General features: G+C 44.9%; 1 protein-coding gene across 1 annotated transcript in view; it reads right to left on the bottom strand.

Moving 5' to 3' along the window:
• Nucleotides 1–20,141, bottom strand: part of LOC143974320 (acetylgalactosaminyl-O-glycosyl-glycoprotein beta-1,3-N-acetylglucosaminyltransferase-like) — a 311,622-nt gene that overhangs the window by 268,358 nt on the left and 23,123 nt on the right. Inside the window, exon 2 of the mRNA XM_077475567.1 lies at nucleotides 17,583–17,641. Coding sequence (XP_077331693.1) covers nucleotides 17,583–17,618 — 36 coding nt within the window. The 5' untranslated portion in view covers nucleotides 17,619–17,641. The remainder of the gene's footprint in view (nucleotides 1–17,582; nucleotides 17,642–20,141) is intronic.

Raw genomic sequence — 20,141 nt, 5'->3', positions numbered from 1 at the left:
ACAAACATGTATGGTATACATGCTGGTGATGTAGCAAACTGAGTCTTAGAAAAATGGATGTTGGACGGGCAGCGTGTATTAAATACCGCTCTGATGTGCACCAATTGGGTTAAGAGTGACGCGCTGTGTTGTCCAATCAGCTGGGAGGCAGGACATTTTAATCTCTGCTTAAATGGCATATAGCCACGCCGTCTGTTGAAGTCAGGAAGTGACGAAACATGTCAGAGCATGGCTAATACGGCGTAACCGGAAGTGACGAGTGTGCTTCACCATCAGCTGTTCCCAAACCAGGAAATGATTGCGGACGCCATGTATGCAACACGATACGTCTTGGGATCAGGAGACTGATTATACACTCAATTTCCAAATATTCTTCTAACAGTGTCTAAATGTACGTAATTGAATTCAGGGTTTGCTGTATGTTGGGGATTTCTAATAAAGCAGGATTACCCTATATCTGCTTTTTTGTGTTTTTATGAACCCCTTTGGAGCACAACATTAGTTTGGTGAGTTTAAACCCAATAGGGGAAGGAGTACCTCACGTGGTGAAGATAGGGAGTTGGTGTAGGGTGCACTTATCTACTGCCTATGATTACCCACTTTAATAAGACTCAGTTTGCTACATCAGAGTGTATACCAGGGGTGCCTAACCAGTGGCCTGGGGGCCACATGTGGCCCGTGGAGCCCTCTGATGTGGCCCACGATCTCCTTCTGTGGGATGGCAAATTGGCAAGCCCAGATCATGGGTTGCAGACCTGCCATCTGTGTTGTTAATGAAGCCGTCAAAGCAAGCAGCTGTGGAGCAGAACTGTATAAGCTGATGCTTTCTGTATAGCGCCGTCTCTTGCCACAGGTGGAGTGATACCAAATGCACTCTGCCAGGGACAGAAACAGCCGGCCATACCTATATGGAAAGACTGTTATTAAAGGTCAGTTTATTACTAAAATTGCAGTGTATGTATGGGCATATCTGCGCAGTGGTTACTGGGCTGCTTTCAAACTGTTTCGCAGGTGCAGTGCACCTTCAGGTTACCTACACTGAGGCATTGACTTCTGTTATTACCTGCGGGTTTGGTGAGTTTTCAGAAAGTTCACCCCACCTGCAGGATATAATAGAAGTACATGGCAAAGTGTAGCCAACCCGCAGGAAAGACACAGGTGCACTGCGCTGCATTAGTGTGAAAGGCCCCTTTCACACAATCAGTCCAACTCAATCGAACCCTCCATTCACCTCTATGAAATGGCAGATGTAAACAGATTGTGATTTGTGTCCTTTTATACCTGACTACCTCCAATCTGATTTGCAAAAAACAAAATAAAAACAAAAACAAAAAAAAAACAGAAGGAGATAAATCCCCTTCCACTAGGGTGGATCGGATGACCCATAGAGTAGAGTGGGCTGTGTTCGTGTCCACTCTGCATGGACCTGTCATCTGCCTGCTCTGCTCATTGTGGCCCGTGACCAGTTACCAAGTTGCTTAAGTGGCCCTCGCTCTTCTAAAGGTTGGGCACCCCTGGTGTATACCATACATGTTTGTGGAGTTGGACATTTATCCAGCATCAGCGCTGCTTTAACATTTGGACTTTGTATTTATTATACTGTCTTTCTACTATACATGTTATTTTTGAGTCTCTCTCTCTCTCTCTCTCTCGGGCAAGCCGTTGTAGCTTTAAGAGCACTAGGGGGTGGGCATGTGTGCCAGCGGAGTGACGACGGAGCCGATGTGCGTGCAGTCTCATCCCCCCAAAGTTAGAAACACTCCCTAGGACACATTTAACCCCTTGATCACCCCTAGTGTTAACCCCTTCGCTGCCAATGACATTTATACAGTAATCGGTGGCCATTTTTAGCTCTGATCGCTGTATAAATGTCAATGGTCCCATGAAAGTGTCAGATCTGATCAACGCCCATTACTAGTAAAAGTTGGGGATATTTATTATACAAAATGTAAATTTTTTTTATTTTTTTCAAGATTGTCACTCTGTTTATAGCGCAAAAATAAAAACCGCAGAGGTGATCAAATACCAGCAAAAGAAAGCTCTATTGTGGGACAAAAAAAAAACACGTCAATTTTGTTTGGGTACAGCATCACACGTCCACGCAATTGTCAGTTAAAGCAGCGCAGTGCCGTATCGCACAAAACGGTCTGGTCATTAAGGGGGCAAATCTTCCGGCCCTTAAGTGGTTAAACATGACAGGTCTACCCTTATGGTCTTTTCAGTAAGACGCCCCGTAAGTATTGCCATTTTATTTCATTTATTTATATTATCTATATATTCTTTGTAATAGAAGCTGTACATTGTATAATGTAGTAATCTTTTTATTATCCATGAGATATGTGTTTATGTGTGGCTGGGTCCTGTGGTTCTTCAGTTTCCAGCCCCCCCCCCTTGTGGGTATAAAAAATACAGTCTAGACAATACTCAGTTAAGCATATAGAAGGAGAAGGAGCAGCTAGCTTCCGAGTGCATAGCCTGGTTCCTCCGAGCAAGATCTTTCCCTGCATCTGACACCACATCTGCTCATGTGTGCGCTTCAAGCCAGCACAATACACTTCTGGGATCCTGTGCAGTTCGGCATCTAGTCTAACAGATACAACCAGTTCTTTGAGGGCAACTATGTTGCTGATGAGGCCCACGATGAATTGGAGTTTGGTACCTCTGGCTGTGGGTTCTTTTTTTTTCTACAGCACTGTGAATGTTTAATGGGTGGGTTCAATTAAGGCATGAGGAAATGGGATTTTTGTGCTCACCGTAAAATTCTTCTCTGAAGTTCATTGACGGACACAGCTCCTTTAAATCTTGACCTTAGGGACGTCCCCAAACATTGTAAAAAAAAACAAAAAAAAAAACAAACAAGGGGTGGAAACAGCAAGAAATAACTTCACCCACAACAAGAGGAACGCCTCAAACATAAGTGGCCACCTTAAACAACCATCAAAATCTGCGACCAACTTATGCATCTAAAGATGTGTTCACAACAAACTTGTAACTTAATGAAAATGTGAATTGCAACCTTACACCGCCGCCTGCAAAACCTTGAGGCCAAAGCAAGCATCTGAAGATGCGCTTACGTCAACTTTGTAAAGTTTAGTGAAAGTATGAACGGACGACCAATTCGCCGTCTTACACACCTGGGAAACATGCGCTTGATGAAAGCCCAGGAGGTTCCAATTGCCCTGGTGGAATGAGCCGTGACAGTGAAAGGGCCCCTTTAAGGCATAGGCCTGAACCATGATCTGTCTGATCCACCGAGAAATGGCGGTCGACGAGACCGCCAGACCTTTCTTCAGACCAGCCACCGAGACAAACAGAGTCTGACCTCCGGAAAGGAGCCGTAGCAGACAGATACACCCGTAGAGCCCGGACCACGTCCAGGGAATGTAAAGCAACTTCTTTTGGATGTGTTGGCTTAGGACATAGGGAGGGTAACACGATGTCCTCATTTAGATGAAAGGCCGAAACAACCTTTGGAAGAAAAGAGGGCGTAGCACCGCCTTATCCTTGTGGAGGACCAAGTAGGGAGACTTGCATGACAAGGCCGCCAACTCAGAAACCCTCCTGGCAGATGTAATAGGCACTAGAAAGACTACTTTCTGAGAAAGAGTTAAGGGAATCTCCCTAATATTTGCAAACGGCGGTTTCTGCAGAACCGATAGCACCAGATTCAGATCCCTCGGAGGTCGAACCGGAGGGGCTACGTGTCGAACCCCTTGCACAAATGTATTCACCAATGAGTGAGTAGCCAAGGGACATTGGAAAGAGACAGCCAAGGATAATATCTGCCCCTTGATGGTGCTTAAGGCAAGTTTCTGATCCACTCCTTGCTGTAAAAACAGCAGGATCCTGGAAACTGAGTATGTGCGCGGACGCCACCCCATCTCCTCACACAGAGATGTAAGCCTTCCACGTACAATGGTAAATCTTCACAGAAAATTACTTCTGTGCCCTCAGCATAGTGGAAATTACCGAGTCTGGTAGACTCCCTTAGTACCTGGCTTTCAACAGCCATGCTGTTAAAACCAGAGACGGTAAAAGCAGGATGAAGTATCGGACCTTGCGATAGAAAGTCCTCTCGCATCGGCAGCCGCCAAGGAACATTCGCCACCATTCGTACTAGGTCAGCGTACCAAGGACGCAGAGGCCAATCTGGGGCAATCAGAATTACTGGAATCCACTCTGCGTAGTAGCCGTGGCAGGAGCTTTAGTGGAGGGAAGACATAAATCGGCCGATAATGCCCCCATGGAGCCATCAATGCATCTGATGCGTCCGCCCAGGGGTCTCTTGTCCTGGACACAAATCTCTGCACCTTCTGAATGAGACAAGAGGCCAAGAGATCCACATTTGGTGTGCCCTACTTTAGGCAAATGAGCCAGAATACATCCGGATGCAACAACCATTCCCCTTGGTCCAGCATCTGATGACTTAGGTAGTCCGCCTGCCAGTTTTCTACGCCCAAAATGTATATGACCGACACGTGCCGCTCTGCCCACTTTAGGATGTGAGCGATCTCCCATGCTGTAGCTGAGTTCCTTGTTCCTCCTTGATGGTCGACGTACACCACCGCTGTGGCGTTGTCTGACTGGATCCTGACCGGACACCCCTGCAGCCTCTGTGACCATGTGGAGGGGCACCGCCTGATCGCCTGAAGCTCGAGCACATTGATTGGCAGCTGGGATTCTTCCCACGTCCAAAAGCCCTGGGCCGACTTTGCACCCAAAACTCCCCCCAACCGGTCAGGTTGGCATCCATTGTGATCACCGTCTAATGGAGAGGAAGAAACGATCTCCCGGACTGAATGGCTGGAGACCTCAACCACCAGAGAAGGGAATCCCTTCCTAGCTGGCTCAGCCTAATTTTATAATACAGGAGTAACGGAGATATGTCCCATTTTGACAAAATCTCCTTTTGCAAGACTCGTGTGAAATTGAGCGTACAGTAGCACTTCGAAAGTGGCTACCATGAACCCCAGGACTTGCATACAGAAGCGCAGCGATGACCACCTGTGGTTCACCAACAACTTCACCACAGCTTGAAGAGTCTGCAGCTTGTCTGAAGGGACAAAAACTCTCACTTCTGAGGAGTCTAGCAGTAAGTCCAGGTACTCCAGGCGTTGTCGGCACTAACACCAACTTTTTTAGGTTCAGTACCTAACCAAACTCCCAGAGAGTCTGTATGGTGATCGCTACATTCTCCCTTAATTCTGAGGCAGAAGCTGCCCTCAGAAGGGGGTCGTCTAGGTAACCCACGATTGCGATCGCACGTTGCCTTAACAAGGCCAGAATTGGGGCTAACACCTTGGTGAAGACTCGGGGTGCTGACGCCAGGCCAAAAGGGAGAGCCACAAATTGGTAATGCTCTTCTTTGACTACAAATCGCAGAAACCCCTGATGCCTGAGGCATATGGGTACATGTACGTATGCGTCCTTGGTATCCAAGGATGCCAGGAAGTTCCCCTGATGGAGTGCAGCAACCACCAAACGAACTGATTCCATACTCAAACTTTGCACTTTCACAAAGCTGTTGAGGGCCTTGAGGTCCAGGATTGGACGTACCCCTTCCTTCTTTGGGACTACAAACAGATTGGAGTAGAATCTCTGAAACCTTTCCAGCGTCAGTACAGGAACTATCACCCCGCGCAGCAGCAGGTCCTGTACTGCCCCGAACAGGGCTTGCCGACAAGCCAGAAGCAGATGAAGATTGGAGGGAAAGAATCTGTTTGGTGGACAAGAAAGAAACTCTCTTGTATCACGATGAAACCAGTTCGCAGACCCATTGGTCGAACAGTAGGGAGGTCCACCGAGCTGCAAACTCCCGAAGGCGACCCCCCACCCGAGAGTCAGGCGGGGGCAAGCCTTCATGCGGTAACATTTTTGCTTGCAGGCTTGTTTGGCTTGTGAAATCAGGGACGCTTTTGTCCTTCAGCCAGAGCCTTGTCGAACTGGGAACGCTTACCTGCCGACCCAAAAGGGACCACCACCTCTGCAGATGTCCCTGCTGCATCCTGTATCTTCAGGCTGTGATAAGTGCTCCTACTAGTTCTTTTTCCTGCGCTAACCTGGATACAGTCATTCTCACTGTCCGAACGGTCCTGGTCCGCATCCTCTGACATGTCAGAACAGGGGCTGACAGTCACCGCGGGGCCTGAGTCTGAATCAGAGCTTTCCCCAGAAGACGGGGGGGCTTTTACCCCCTTGCACCCGCACACCGCTTTCACCCTGGCACCAAAGGTCTCCAGGACCGCCGACAAAGCGTCCATAGGCACCGCATTTTTTGCAGATGAGCCGGTTGCAATAGCAGGGATGTCTGGGGAAGAAGCGCTGGCTTCTGACGCCATGCTGACCCTCACTCGCCTGCCAGAACTCAGGGACTTAAGGCAAGGTACACAAAATCCCACCCTCCTAGCAGCTCGCAGACTGAGGGGCCCCCCGTAGGACTCACCACCCTGACAGAATACTGCACTGTGCTGCTGCTGCCTGCTCTGCCTTGTGTCAGTCACAAAGTGCTCAGAGAAAAGAAAAAAAAAAAAAAACACACACTGTTCTGAAGTATACAGACACTAGCACTAGAGGTAAATGGCGTTGAGGCTACAAGAAAATGGCCGTCGGCCGTTCTTAAAAATAAATAAAATAAAAATAAAAACACCAAGAAAATAGCAGCTGAACCTTCTAGAAAATGGCTGACAGCATATACACTGCTTAAGGCTACAGGAAAATGGCCGCGGCCCACGTGGCGACCTCCCCTCATGGCAAACAGCCTGAATACCACACTGACAGGAAAAAAGCAGGGAAAGAAAGAGCGGACCCCAACAGTCAGCACAGCCCCCCCCCCCCGCCAAGGCCCAGAGGCCCCACGGAGGATCCCCGGCCTGGTACTTACACTGCACCTCATGCCCAGTCACACAGCAGGGGGGAGGAGGGAATGAAGGATAGGGAGAGGAAAGGGAGAGTGAGAGACCCCCTAGTTGACCTCCCAGGCAATGCCCAGCTGCTCGAGGCAGGGGGAGCCATACTTACCCCTCCTGTCAGGACTGCTGGACGCATTCCACCACAGACCCATCACCCGAGCAGTACAGGGTGGCTGTTGGCCACGGCACACTGACATGGACAGCAGTAGCCTAGGGGATATAGCCCACCGACGGCCCCTGGACCAGAAGGGGGTATGTCGTGGCCGACCCAGCGCGTAGCTCACACTTGATGGCCAGGCTGGGGAGACTACAAGGATCTATATTATCCAGCCTGTCACCCAGCCCGGCTGTTGAATGTAGATCACAGGATCAAAATTGCAGGAAAAAAAATATGAAAAAATTCCCAGGACCAATGGTCCCCTCAAAGAGCCAGGTCCTTCTCCACTAGCTTAAAAGTGTGGAATCAGTCAGCGCAAAATAATAACCTTAAAAAATTGCAAAGCAGCTGAACACTAAAGGCAAATATAACAAAACCTCAAAGAAATACTGGATACATAACAGTGCAGTGCTAATAATTAACCCTCTAAATATTCAAAGTCCTTTACATAGTAGAAAACAGAGAGCTAGGTAAAAAAATAATAATATAGAGACAGTTGATAGTGACGTTCTCCTCTATGGTGGTAAAAATGCATGCAAATACCCTTATAGGGCAGGCTAAATCCGTGATTCCACCACCAGCTAGCCAAACCGCTCACCTCAGATCATAGACCCCCTGAGCTAACAGATGGGTCAAATGCACATCTCACCACTAACAGTACTCATATCCAAAGGTCTGGGTAGACAGATGGGTAGAAAGAGACTTCTTGTCACTTTACACAGCCTCCAGTTGTTGCTCTCGCTTTGGAACAATGGTGCCATAAACTACAGTAAAGAATATATAGTGCACACTGTATGGCTAAAATTCAAATTTATTTAAAACGACAGGTACTCACATACAGTGGTGTGAAAAAGTGTTTGCCCCCTTCCTCATTTCCTGTTCCTTTGCATGTTTGTCACACTTAAGTGTTTTTCGGAACATCAAACCAATTTAAACAATAGTCAAGGACAACACAAGTAAACACAAAATGCAATTTGTAAGGCTGCTTTCACACTGGGGCGAGAGCAGCGTCGGCGGTAAAGCGCCGCTATTTTTAGCGGCGCTTTACCGTCGTTTTAGCGGCGGTGTGCGGGCGCTAGCGGGGTGGTTTTAACCCCCGCTAGCGGCCGAAAAGGGGTTAAGCCCGCCCGCAAAGCGCCGCTGTAGCGGCGCTTTGCCGGCGGTATTGCCGCGGTGTCCCATTGATTTCAATGGGTAGGAGCGGTTTAGGAGCGGTGAATACACCGCTCCTTCACCGCTGCAAAGATGCGGCTAGCAGGACTTTTTTCACCGTCCTGCCAGCGCATCGCTCCAGTGTGAAAGCCCTCCGGCTTTCACACTGGAGTTAAAGGGGCCGGTTTTTTTCAGGCGTTAAACAGGCGCTATTTTTAGCGCTGTAACGTCTGAATACCGCCCCAGTGTGAAAGCAGCCTAAATGAAGGTGTTTATTATTAAAGGTGAAAAAAAATCCAAACCATCATGGCCCTGTGTGAAAAAGTGATTGCCCCCTAAACCTAATAACTGGTTGGGCCACCCTTAGCAGCAACAACTGCAACCAAGCGTTTGCGATAACGTGCAATGAGGCTTTTACAGCGTCCTGGAGGAATTTTGGCCCACTCATCTTTGCAGAATTGTCCTAATTCAGTTACATTAGAGGGTTTTCGAGCATGAACGGCCTTTTTAAGGTCATACCACAACATCTCAATAGGATTCAGGTCAGGACTTTGGCTAGGCCACTCCAAAGTCTTCATTTTGTTTTTCTTCAGCCATTCGGTGGTGGACTTGCTGGTGTGTTTTAGGATCATTGTCCTGCTGCAGAACCCAAGTTCGTTTCAGCTTGAGTACACGAACAGATGGTCAGACATTCTCCTTCAGGATCTCTTGGTAGACAGCAGAATTCATAGTTCCTTTTATCACGGCAAGTCTTCCAGGTCCTGAAGCAGCAAAACAGCCCCACCACCATATTTTACTGTTGGTATAAGGTTCTTTTTATGAAATGCAGTGTTCCTTCTACGCCAGATATACTTGGACACACACCTTCCAAAGAGTTCCACTTTTGTCTCATCGGTCCACAGAATGTTGTCCCAAAAGTCTTGGGGATCATCAAGATGTGTTGTGGAGAAATTCAGACGAGCATTGATGTTCTTTTTGCTCAGCAGTGGTTTTCTCCTTGGAACTCTGCCATGCAGGCCATTTTTGCCCAGTCTTTTCCTGATGGTGGAGGCATGAACGCTGACCTTAACTGAGGCAAGTGAGGCCTGCAGTTCCTTGGACGTTGTTGTGGGGTCTTTTGTGACCTCTTGGATGAGTCGTCGCTGCGCTCTTGGGGTAATTTTGGGCGGCCGGCCACTCCTGGGAAGGTTCACCACTGTTCCATGTCTTCGCCATTTGTGGATAATGGCTCTCACTGTGGTTCGCTGGATTCCCAAAGCTTTGGAAATGGCTTTATAACCCTTTCCAGACTGATAGATCTCAATTACTTTCTTTCTCAATTGTTCCTGAATTTCTTTGGGTCTCGGCATGATGTGTAGCTTTTAAGGATCTTCTGGTGGACCTTACTGTGTCAAGCAGCTCCTATTTAAGTGATGCCTTGAATGTGAACAGGTGTGGCAATAATCAGGCCTGGGTGTGGCTAGAGAAATTGAACTCAGGTGTGGACAACCACAGTTATAGTATGTTTTAACAAGGGGGGCAATCACTTTTTCACAGAGGGCCATGATGGTTTGGATTTGTTTTCACCTTTAATAATAAACACCTTCATTTACAAATTGCATTTTGTGTTTATTGTGTTGTCCTTGACTATTGTTTAAATTGGTTTGATGTTCCGAAACACTTAAGTGTGACAAACATGCAAAGGAACAGGAAATGAGGAAGGGGGCAAACACTTTTTCACACCACTGTACATAGCACTATGACCCTAGTACTGGGGTAAAAAGCATGTAGTCTTTCCAGACAATATATTTCAATAAGGTGGCTACAGTGATGTTCCCGGGTCCTCCCGCATGCATATCGTCCTAAACGGGACTTCCTCAGTGGATATAGAGGCCCTTACATCCATTTCTATTTATAACAAGCCACCAGTATCACACACCTGTAAGGCTGATCTCCATCAGCGATCGCCATCCAATCTGCATAGATCGCCAGGAAGTCAACCTAACTAGGGTCATAGTGCTATGTATGTTGTTTTAAAGAAATTAGAATTTTAGCCAGTGTGCACTATATAACCTTTACTGTATTTTACGGCCCCATGGTTGGAAAGCGAGAGCAACAACTGGAGGCTGTGTAAAGTGACAAGAAGTCTCATTCTACCCATCTGTCTACCCAGACCTTTGGTTATGACCACTGTGAAGAACGATCAAATTCAATCCCTAAGCGCAGTCAATCGGCTATATCAAGACATCGCTCTGATGGAAGAACAACCTCTAGGAGGCACCGATCTTCAAGGTCTCCCCAGACAAGGGGAGACGCAGAGTTGGTCCGCCTGGCCAAAAATCACATTGCCAGTGTAAGATTCTGCACCTTTTAAAAACCCATTGGATAGGCGCATCGATTCTGATCTGAAGAAGGCCTACCAACTGGCCGGGGATGCCTGCAGGCCAGCAACTGCATTAACTTCAGTCTCAAATGCTATTAGGGTTTGGACTGATAACAGATATGGTCATCCAACAAGATGTGCTGAAGGAGGATGTAATGAAGGCTCTTAAGGTACTCAAGTTATCAGCTGATCTTGTCGGAGAAGCAGAAATCGATTGCATAAGATGTTTGGCCAGGGCTATGCTCCATATATTAATGGCAAAGGGGGCCTTGTGGTTAAAGCCATGGGCTGCAGATGCATGAAACAGTCTGCATGGAGATGCAGGGGAAGATTTATATCTAGTCTATTATGCACATTCAATCTTCAGGCTTTAACTTTATTCAAAGTGTATTGAAATCTTTAATTATAAGGGCAATGATGAATTCTATGGGCATCCCATATCCCTATCCAAGTTGTACCCCCCAATAAAGCAACAAAAACAAAGCTTGCAAAAGACTGTTCTTTGTCTCTGGAAAGGATGCATGAAGTCTGTCTGGCAGTGGGGTGATTTGGCGGGTTTGTTTGTCAGTAGTGCTAACACCACGGCTACATGTATACACACACGCACACACTTTGCCTTACATTTCTATTTTAAACTAAGTGGATAGTTTAACAAGGTGAAGGTTTACTTATACTTTAACACCAATGTATATTAAACAGTTATAGCTTTGACAATAACTGAGGGTCATAAGTAGATACAGAGCAAACTCATTTAGGGGCTGTGCACCCACACCTGCATGGATGCCATATTGGGAGCATCAGCTGTGTTTGTGCAGCCACTATGTCCCAATAGACAGCAAATGGGACTGCCTGCCCGGGGGACGCACACAACACTTGTGCATTCCTGTGCCAGTAAAACACAGCCCTGCACATTGCATGGATTAAAACATCCCATGGTATAATACAGGTGACATGCATTGGTCATTAACCAGCATCCACTTTTAGCAAAACAGCCAGATTTATGGCCAAATCAGCTCTCGTCCCTAGTTACCATAAGATGTTCTATATAGTAAAAGATTTTTACGTTAAATGACGAAGACAAGTTGGACTACTGACAGAATAACATTTTCAGATGCATAACATACCCTTAAAAATGTGACAATTGTAAAGAATGGTTTGAAGGAAATACACTAGGGTTCATTAAATTAAACCTGTAATGAAAGAAACATGTTGGCTGTCATTACTAACTTTTCCTAAAAATACTAGGTCATGTGTTTTCAATACCCTTTTGAGTTAAAGAAAGCAAGCAAATATAATAGGGCTGTTACTGATTCAAATTTTCGTGTTCGATTAATCGACTAATTTCGATTAATTATAATGCACATACAGATCCAACTACTTTTAGCTGATCTCCTTGCATTGCATCTCTGCATTAGTCAGTGGTAAATGTGGTATACACTATATACAATCACCCGACACTAGTTCGTTTCCACAATCCATGACTTAACTTCGCAGTTCACACAAATACGCTTTAAATTCAAACTGTAGCACTGACGCAAGTAATTTTTTTTCCACAGTAGCGTGACAATCCCTCCACCTCCGGTCTAACTAATCACTCTCACCTTATGGCATGCACCCCTGTGAAAACAGGTGGTCATGCAAGTGGGTATCAAAAGGGTTAACACGGACCATAAACTTCTCTCACGTCTCCTCAGATCTCAGCACGGTGCTAGTTCCGTAGGGCAGCAGCGGGTGACGTCATGTGTAGCTCCTCCGTCGTACGCGTTATGTTCAATCAGAACTTCAACGTCACCGGACTCTTTCCCCCTTCCCTTCATTAGAAGACGGAGGCACTTGGGGAAGGGGGGAGGAGTCTTCGACGGAACTTCCTGAAGATCCGGAAGTCGGTGGAGAGGTGAGTAATGATTAAAAGAATTTTGATCCATCAAAAGAATTAATCTTTAATTTCCAGAGCCCTAAAATATCATTCTAATTTTTATATGGTTTTACTGGCATGCTTGTTCTAGGGCAGTCATTTTTACTTCATGAAGCCAGGAACAGCCAGGCAGTTAGCATTTTGAGGAGTCCAACAACAGTTTACATAATTCTCCTGTGACAGCACTTTATTTTTTCATTATTTTTTTTCTCAAAGTATGAAATTCCCTTTCAATTGTATGCAAAGGCAAAAGTATTTTTGTTTTGGATAGCGTGGGGAAGAGTGGGAAATGGAGGAGGAATCCCCATTAATAGGAGGAGAGATAGACTGATGGATCCTGAGTAAGTTGCCCAGTTTGGGAATCTTCCTAAAGGAGTGTTTGTGCTTAATTGAGGAAAAGAGAATAAAGCCCTTCGTGGGAGAGATTTAAGCTAAATTATGTGAATCCAGAGGAGAAAATTTGAGCTCCGCCACCACATATTCCTATATAAAAAAAAAAAAACACAACATGTTGAATAGAACCTTTTGCCACAGGGGTGGATAGCATTGTTTTATTGCTAAAAATACTTTTTCTTCTATTTCCTATTGAACAGAGGTAGAGATTCCTTTTTTGCTTAAGAAGAATACCAAATCTGACTGGACATTCTGTTATTGGGTTGGATAACAAGTGATATGTGCTAAACATAGTTTGGGGTAATGATGAATGGACTGGACTCTGTATATGAATATAAATATGCATAGGTCATTGTGCCTGGCTGGATCCACCCTGTGTTGGAAAAGTTGTGGCTTCGTTAGAGATTGCAGAGACATGCAATATGATACGGTACAAGACCTTAAACATGCAATAAGAGTTAGTAATGACTTGGGACATGATTTAGGAGACAGTCATAAACTGGAGAATCATTATATGAGACTCAGATGCCAGTTTACAAGTCAATGCTTCTACACTTGTGCTCCCTAAAAATTTCCCTTAATATTTCTCAAAATCCATTATAAAGATCAGAGGAAAAAACATAAAATAGAAAAGGTAATGGATAGCAAAGAAAAAAAAAGAACACATTTAACTACTAGACCCAGTCAAAAGAACATGGTAGCCTCAGTAAGCATCTAGGTAAGGAACGCACTACTATCTGCAGGAGCTCAGGGCTGCACAACAAGTGCCAAAGGGTCATGCGTGGCTCCTGGACCACAGGCTGGGAATAAGGGGGATGGACCCTCTATTGCTGTGTCCCTGCTGGGGAAATTGACCCCTTTATAATTTCTAAAGACTCTTATAACAGACAAAAAAGTGAAGTTAAATCCAAAATCTCAGATTTGTTTTCAAAACAGGTGGTGAGTGAAAATCTTCCAATGGGGACTCATATTTTGGTGACAGCTGTCTAAAATGGGAATCCTGGTCAAATCTAATTTCCTGTTCCATTTCCAGGACAGTAAGTATAAGGGAAATCTCCCCAGCAGGAATCAGGCAGCAAAAAATAAACTGTTTTTTAGCCCTTCCCTACTCCTACTACAAAAAGAAAAAAAATCAGTTATTCACTTTAAAGTCATATTTTTATTTTATTTATTTATTTTTAGTTTTTTTTGTTTTAACCACTTGCCGACCGCCGCACGACGATGTACGTCGACAGAATGGCACGGGCAGGCATAAGGGCTTACATGTACGTCCTTGCCTGCCCGCGGGTCGGGGGCCCGATCGGGCCCCCGCCCGGTGCCTGCGGCGGTCGGTATTCGTTCGGGAGCGATCCCGGACGAGGGGACGGCCATTCATTCATGGCCACCCCCTCGCGATCGCTCCCGACGAATGAAAATGTCCCGTGACATCACTTCCTCTCCTGTAATGTAAACACAGGAGAGGAAGTGATGTATTCTCTCCTCCGTGTCGGTATTTTTCGTTCCGGCACCGAGGAGAGAGCATCGGTGAGTTGCACAAGCACTACACTACACAGTAGAACATGCCAGGCACACTCACACCCCCCCTTTACCCCCCGATCACCCCCCAATTACCCCTGCCCCCCCAGTCACAGTGACACCAATTGCTTTTTTTTTTTTGCATTGGTGTCATTTGTGACTGTAATAACTGTTAGGGCAGTTAGGGTTAGCCCCCTTTAGTTCTAATGTGCCCCCCTAACCCCCCCAATAAAGGTTTAACCCCGTGATCACCCCCCCTCGCCAGTGTCACTAAGGCTGGGTTCACATTGCAGCGGTTTATGAGAACGGATGTGATTCGCACCGCACTGCAGTGCAAATCACATCCGATCTCTGTGCGATTCGAGTTCAGCCATACAGATAGTATGGCTGAATTTGTGTCGCACCCGCCGCACCCGCCGCAAACTCGCATGGGACCCTTTTTTTGGTCTGCAGCAGAATCGGATCGCATGGGTGTTCACACCATGCGATCCGAGTTTGCAGATAGCACTGCGATATGCGAACTGATCTGGGGGTGTCATTAACATTTCACTGACACTCCCAGCAGTTCGCATAGGGCAGTGTGAACTGCCGCCGGGAGGCATGTGATGCGGGAACCCACCGCGCATTCGTGGCGTTCCCACATCGCTCCAGTGTGAACCCAGCCTAATAAGCGATCGTTTTTCTGATCACTGTATTAGTGTCACAGGTGACGCTAGTTAGGCAGGTAGGTATTTAGGTTCGCCGCAGCTTTTTATAGCGCCAGGGACCCCCATATACTACCGCATAAAGCCCCCTGATTGCCCCCTAGTTAACCCTTTCACCAGTGATCACCATATAACTGTTACAGGTGACGCTGGTTGGTTAGTTATTTTTTTATAGTTTCAGGGCACCCGCCATTTATTACCTAGTCTCACTAGTGTACCCCTAAATTTAGGGGTGTCTACTTTCCAAAATGGGGTCATTTGGGGGGGGTTTGTGCCATCTTGGCATTTTATGGCCTTCAAAACTGTAACGCCCTTAGAAAGCCTGAAGGCGGTGCTTGGTTTTCGGGGCCCCGTACGCGGCTAGGCTCCCAAAAAGTCCCACATATGTGGTATCCCCGTACTCAGGAGAAGCAGCAGAATTTATTTTGGGGTGTCATTTCACATATGCCCATGGCATGCGTGAGCAATATATCATTTAGTGACAACTTTGTGAAAAAAAAAAAAAAAAAAGTTTGTAATTTTCCCGCAACTTGTGGCAAAATATAAAATATTCCATGGACTCAACATGCCTCTCAACAAATAGCTTGGGGTGTCTACTTTCTAAAATGGGGTAATTTGTGGGGGTTTTGTGCCATCTTGGCATTTTATGGCCTTCAAAACTGTAATAGGTAGTGAGGAGTGAAGTCAAATATTTACGCCCTTAGAAAACCTGAAGGCGGTTCTTGGTTTTCGGGGCCCCGTACGTGGCTAGGCTCCCAAAAAGTCCCACATATGTGGTATCCCCGTACTCAGGAGAAGCAGCAGAATTTATTTTGGGGTGTCATTTCACATATGCCCATAGCATGTGTGAGCAATATATCATTTAGTGACAACTTTGTGAAAAAAAAAAAAAATAAATTAAAGTTTGTAATTTTCCCGCAACTTGTGGCAAAATATAAAATATTCCATGGACTCAAAATGCCTCTCAGCAAATAGCTTGGGGTGTCTAATTTCTAAAATGGGGTCATTTGTGGGGGTTTTGTGCCATCTTGGCATTTTATGGCCTTCAAAACTGTAATAGGTAGTGAGAAGTGAAATCAAAAATTTACGCCCTTAGAAAGCCTGAAGGCGGTGCTTGGTTTTCGGGGCCCCGTACGCGGCTAGGCTCCCAAAAAATCCCACATATGTGGTATCCCCGTACTCAGGAGAAGCAGCAGAATTTATTTTGGGGTGTCATTTCACATATGCCCATAGCATGTGTGAGCAATATATCATTTAGTGACAACTTTGTGTAAAAAAAAAAAAAAATTATTTTTTGTCATTATTCAATCGCTTGAGGCAAAAAAATAAAATATTCAATGGGCTCAACATGCCACTTATCAATTTCCTTAGGGTGTCTACTTTCCAAAATGGGGTCATTTGGGGGGGTTTTGTACTGCCCTGCCATTTTAGCACCTCAAGAAATGAGATAGGCAGTCGTAAACTAAAAGCTGCGTAAATTCCAGAAAACGTACCTTAGTTTGTAGATGTGACAACTTTTGCGCAAACCAATAAATATACAATTATTGACTTTTTTTTTACCAAAGACATGTGGCTGAATACATTTTGGCCTAAATGTATGACTAAAATTGAGTTTATTGGATTTTTCTAATAACAAAAAGTAGAAAATATCATTTTTTTTTCAAAATTTGCGGTCTTTTTACGTTTATATCGCAAAAAATAAAAATCGCAGAGGCAATCAAATACCATCAAAAGAAAGCTCTATTTGTGGGAAGAAAAGGACGCAAATTTTGTTTGGGTACAACATTGCATGACCGCGCAATTACCAGTTAAAGCAGTGCAGTGCCAAATTGTAAAAAGACCTCTGGTCATTTACCAGCAAAATGGTCCGGTCTGAAGGTGGTTAATTTGTATGATATTTTTTTACACCATACAACTGCAAATTAAATCGAAAGAAAGCATAATTAAAACATTTTACCCAGAAAAAAAGTACGCAAAGCAAAAAAAACAAAATTTGTGCTCAGATTTGCAAGTTAGCAAATCAAAACTTAATTATAAAATAAGGGAACATGACTCCAAGTTGTAAATATATACAGAAGCCACCTATAGAGTGTATGGTCTTTCTACAGAAAAACAACAAATGTACTTACTGTATTTCAGAACTAGACTTTCAAATAAGATATTTCATACCTATATATTCTAGGATTGAATTATTTGGAGTACAGTGTGGAAAGAGAATATTTACTTGGTTTAGTGAATGAGGTGAATGTGTTCACTTCAATATTTCAATCATGTGCAAGCAAAAATCCTGCTTTTTTTTGTGCTGCACATAACTAATAAGAGTAGCATCGTGTTTTTTACTAAGCTAAGTTATCAACCACTTTGTTGAGTGAGCAGGCCCTACTCCTTTAGTAAACTGACCTCTATAATTATAATCATTTGTGTTCTTCACCGTAAATAACTGTACCTCCCACCCCAAAAAAGTATAAAAAATTACCAGTGTGCAGTGTCGTCCGGGGCATTTTGCTGCCATTGCAGAAACAATTCAAGCAGAGGCTGAAATGAACAAAACGTGTGATCGCTTGTTAGGTGCTCTGTAGGATAATTTGATTAATACTCTTCTTGTCATAGGTCATGCAGTTCCATTATTCATTTCTTTATCTGTAGTATGTATACGAACATATCTTAAATGCATGTATACTAGGGAGAATTTAAGTTACCCTGTTGCTGGTCCTGAATTCCAGGATGTTTTAGTTTCTTATCATTTTTTTTTATCACATTTACAGCTTGTATTGGAATAGTATATGGTCACCTCACCCCTTCAAGTCAACAAAGTGAGTTTCAAAACACCTGAATTTATGATGTGACAAAGAAATTATAGAGTTAGTAAAAATACAAAGCACATTGGCCACGTTCTTGGTTTTATGGTATAAGTCTGGGTCATTTCCAAACAATGTCTGTGGAACAGACTTCAAAAAAAAAATAGAAATATCAGAATAGACTCCATCATTCTCTCTCTTAAAAAAATTAAAGCGCTTATATAAACCCTTTTTTACGAAGTTTGAGACTACTACCTTCAAAATGGCAGAGGGCTTTTTCTCGACCACTTCAGCCCCGGAAGATTTGGCTGCTCAATGTCCAGAGCACTTTTTACAATTTGGCACTGCGCTGCTTTAACTGGTAATTGCGCGGTCATGCAATGTTGTACCCAAATGAAATTTGAGTCCTTTTTTCCACACAAATAGAGCTTTCTTTTGATGGTATTTGCCTCTGCGATTTTTTTTTTTTGCGATATATTTTATACTTTTTGTTATAAAAAAAAAAAAAATAATCCAATAAACTCAATTTAGTCTTACATTTAGGCCAAATTGTATTCAGCCACATATCTTTGGTAAAAAAAAAAAAAAAAAGTCAATAAGCGGATAGTTATTGGTTTGCGCAAAAGTTATAGCGTCTACAAACTAGGGTACATTTTCTGGAATTTATGCAGCTTTTAGTTTATGACTACCTATTTCTTGAGATTCTAAAATGGCAGGGCAGTACAAAAAAATAGAAAAAATTCAGGTACCTTTTGTAGTTTTGCGGGTTAAAGGTATTTCCTTGATCCAGAGGACAAACGATTTCCACAAGCTGGATCTAGCAACCACCAGATAGGCCTCTCTCACTGACCTAGCAGCCGGTCAGATGCTCGAACAAAGTCTCTGCCACAGACTTGATAAGTTTAGCGATCTTGTTATGCAATCATCTGCCACAGGAAGGCACAATAAGCTTCTGGTTGCAAAATTAAAGAGTTTCCCCACAGTACCTGATTCTTTTAGCTGACCCGGCAATACTGTGTGGTAGACAATCCAGGATGCATCCTCCAACTGAGTCTCCAGTCTTTTCCATGAGGGCCAGCCTTATTGCTCAGTCCTCTTCAGAAAAGTCCTCCCCTGGATCCCCCAGTTGCGTGGCTTTTCCCCTCAGGCAAGACAGCACAGGATCATCTCTGGATCAGTAGGCCCCAGAACCTCTGGGTCTACTCTTCAGTTGTGAAGCCTCAGGCCAGCCGGCACCGAGGCATTGATCAAAGCACACACCCCAGACCAGGAGTGCCATGAGGTCGGGCTAAAAAAAAACTGAAAATGGTGTCAGTACCTTAAGTACATTTACCCAGAATGCACAGTGGGTAGACCACTCCCACTGGGCTGTTTCTGAGCAAAAGGGTACCCAATACATTTAGCTTGTTGCATTTCCAACACTTACCGGTGGTGACAGCGACACCCACGGCCACGTGGAAATTAGCACAACCCAGCCAAACTAGTACAAAGAACTTTAGCATAATTAGTCTGAGCCAAACTGCAGCTTCAGACAACTTAACTTAAATTTACAAAAATAATAGGGTCTGCTCATCAGAAGCAGGGCGCTTCATGTGTAAGATAAAAAGTGGGCCTTGTTAAAAAAGGATATGCAGCGTGCGAAACATGGGCCTGGCCTAAGTTGTGCTACATATTGGGCGCGCCTTAAATGGGGTGTGGTTTATAGAGTCTGAGATGACTTACACAGTGCAGAGTGTACAGAGGTGAGTAGTATGTGCAGGAGAGGGGTGTGGAGTGTATGGCAGTTGGTAGTATGTGTAGGAGAGGAGTGCAGTGTATATGGCAATGGGTAGTATGTGCAAGAAAGCAGTGCAGAGTGCATGGTGGTGGGTAGTATGTGCAAGTGAGGGTGTATGGAGAGGTGGGTAGTATGTGTGCTTCTTCAGCCCCCGGGCTGGAGGAGGAGAACGAAACTGGGGCAAGAGAAGCATGAAATGGGGGCCAAAGAAGCACACCTAAGGTCCGGAGCAGGAGGAGGAGGGCACGGAGGGGGGCAATTCCAAGTTACAATTTTAAGGGATGCCATAGTATGCAGGGGGGGGCTGATGTGTACAGTCGGGCTCCCGAAGGGGCGGCAAGCAATACGAGACAGTAAGACCAACATAGGACAATTCCTGGTAAAATGAATATGCATACCAAGCACCCAGATGGGGATATTACCTCTTTCCCGGGTGAGCTTGAGGATGGGATTTCGGTCG

This window comes from Lithobates pipiens, unplaced genomic scaffold (genome assembly GCF_037356315.1).
Source record: "Lithobates pipiens isolate NorthernLeopardFrog02 unplaced genomic scaffold, aLitPip1_a1.2 Scaffold_13, whole genome shotgun sequence".
Classification (NCBI taxonomy): domain Eukaryota; kingdom Metazoa; phylum Chordata; class Amphibia; order Anura; family Ranidae; genus Lithobates; species Lithobates pipiens.
Note: the sequence above shows the minus strand (reverse complement) of the source record. Positions and strands in the feature narration are given on the sequence as shown.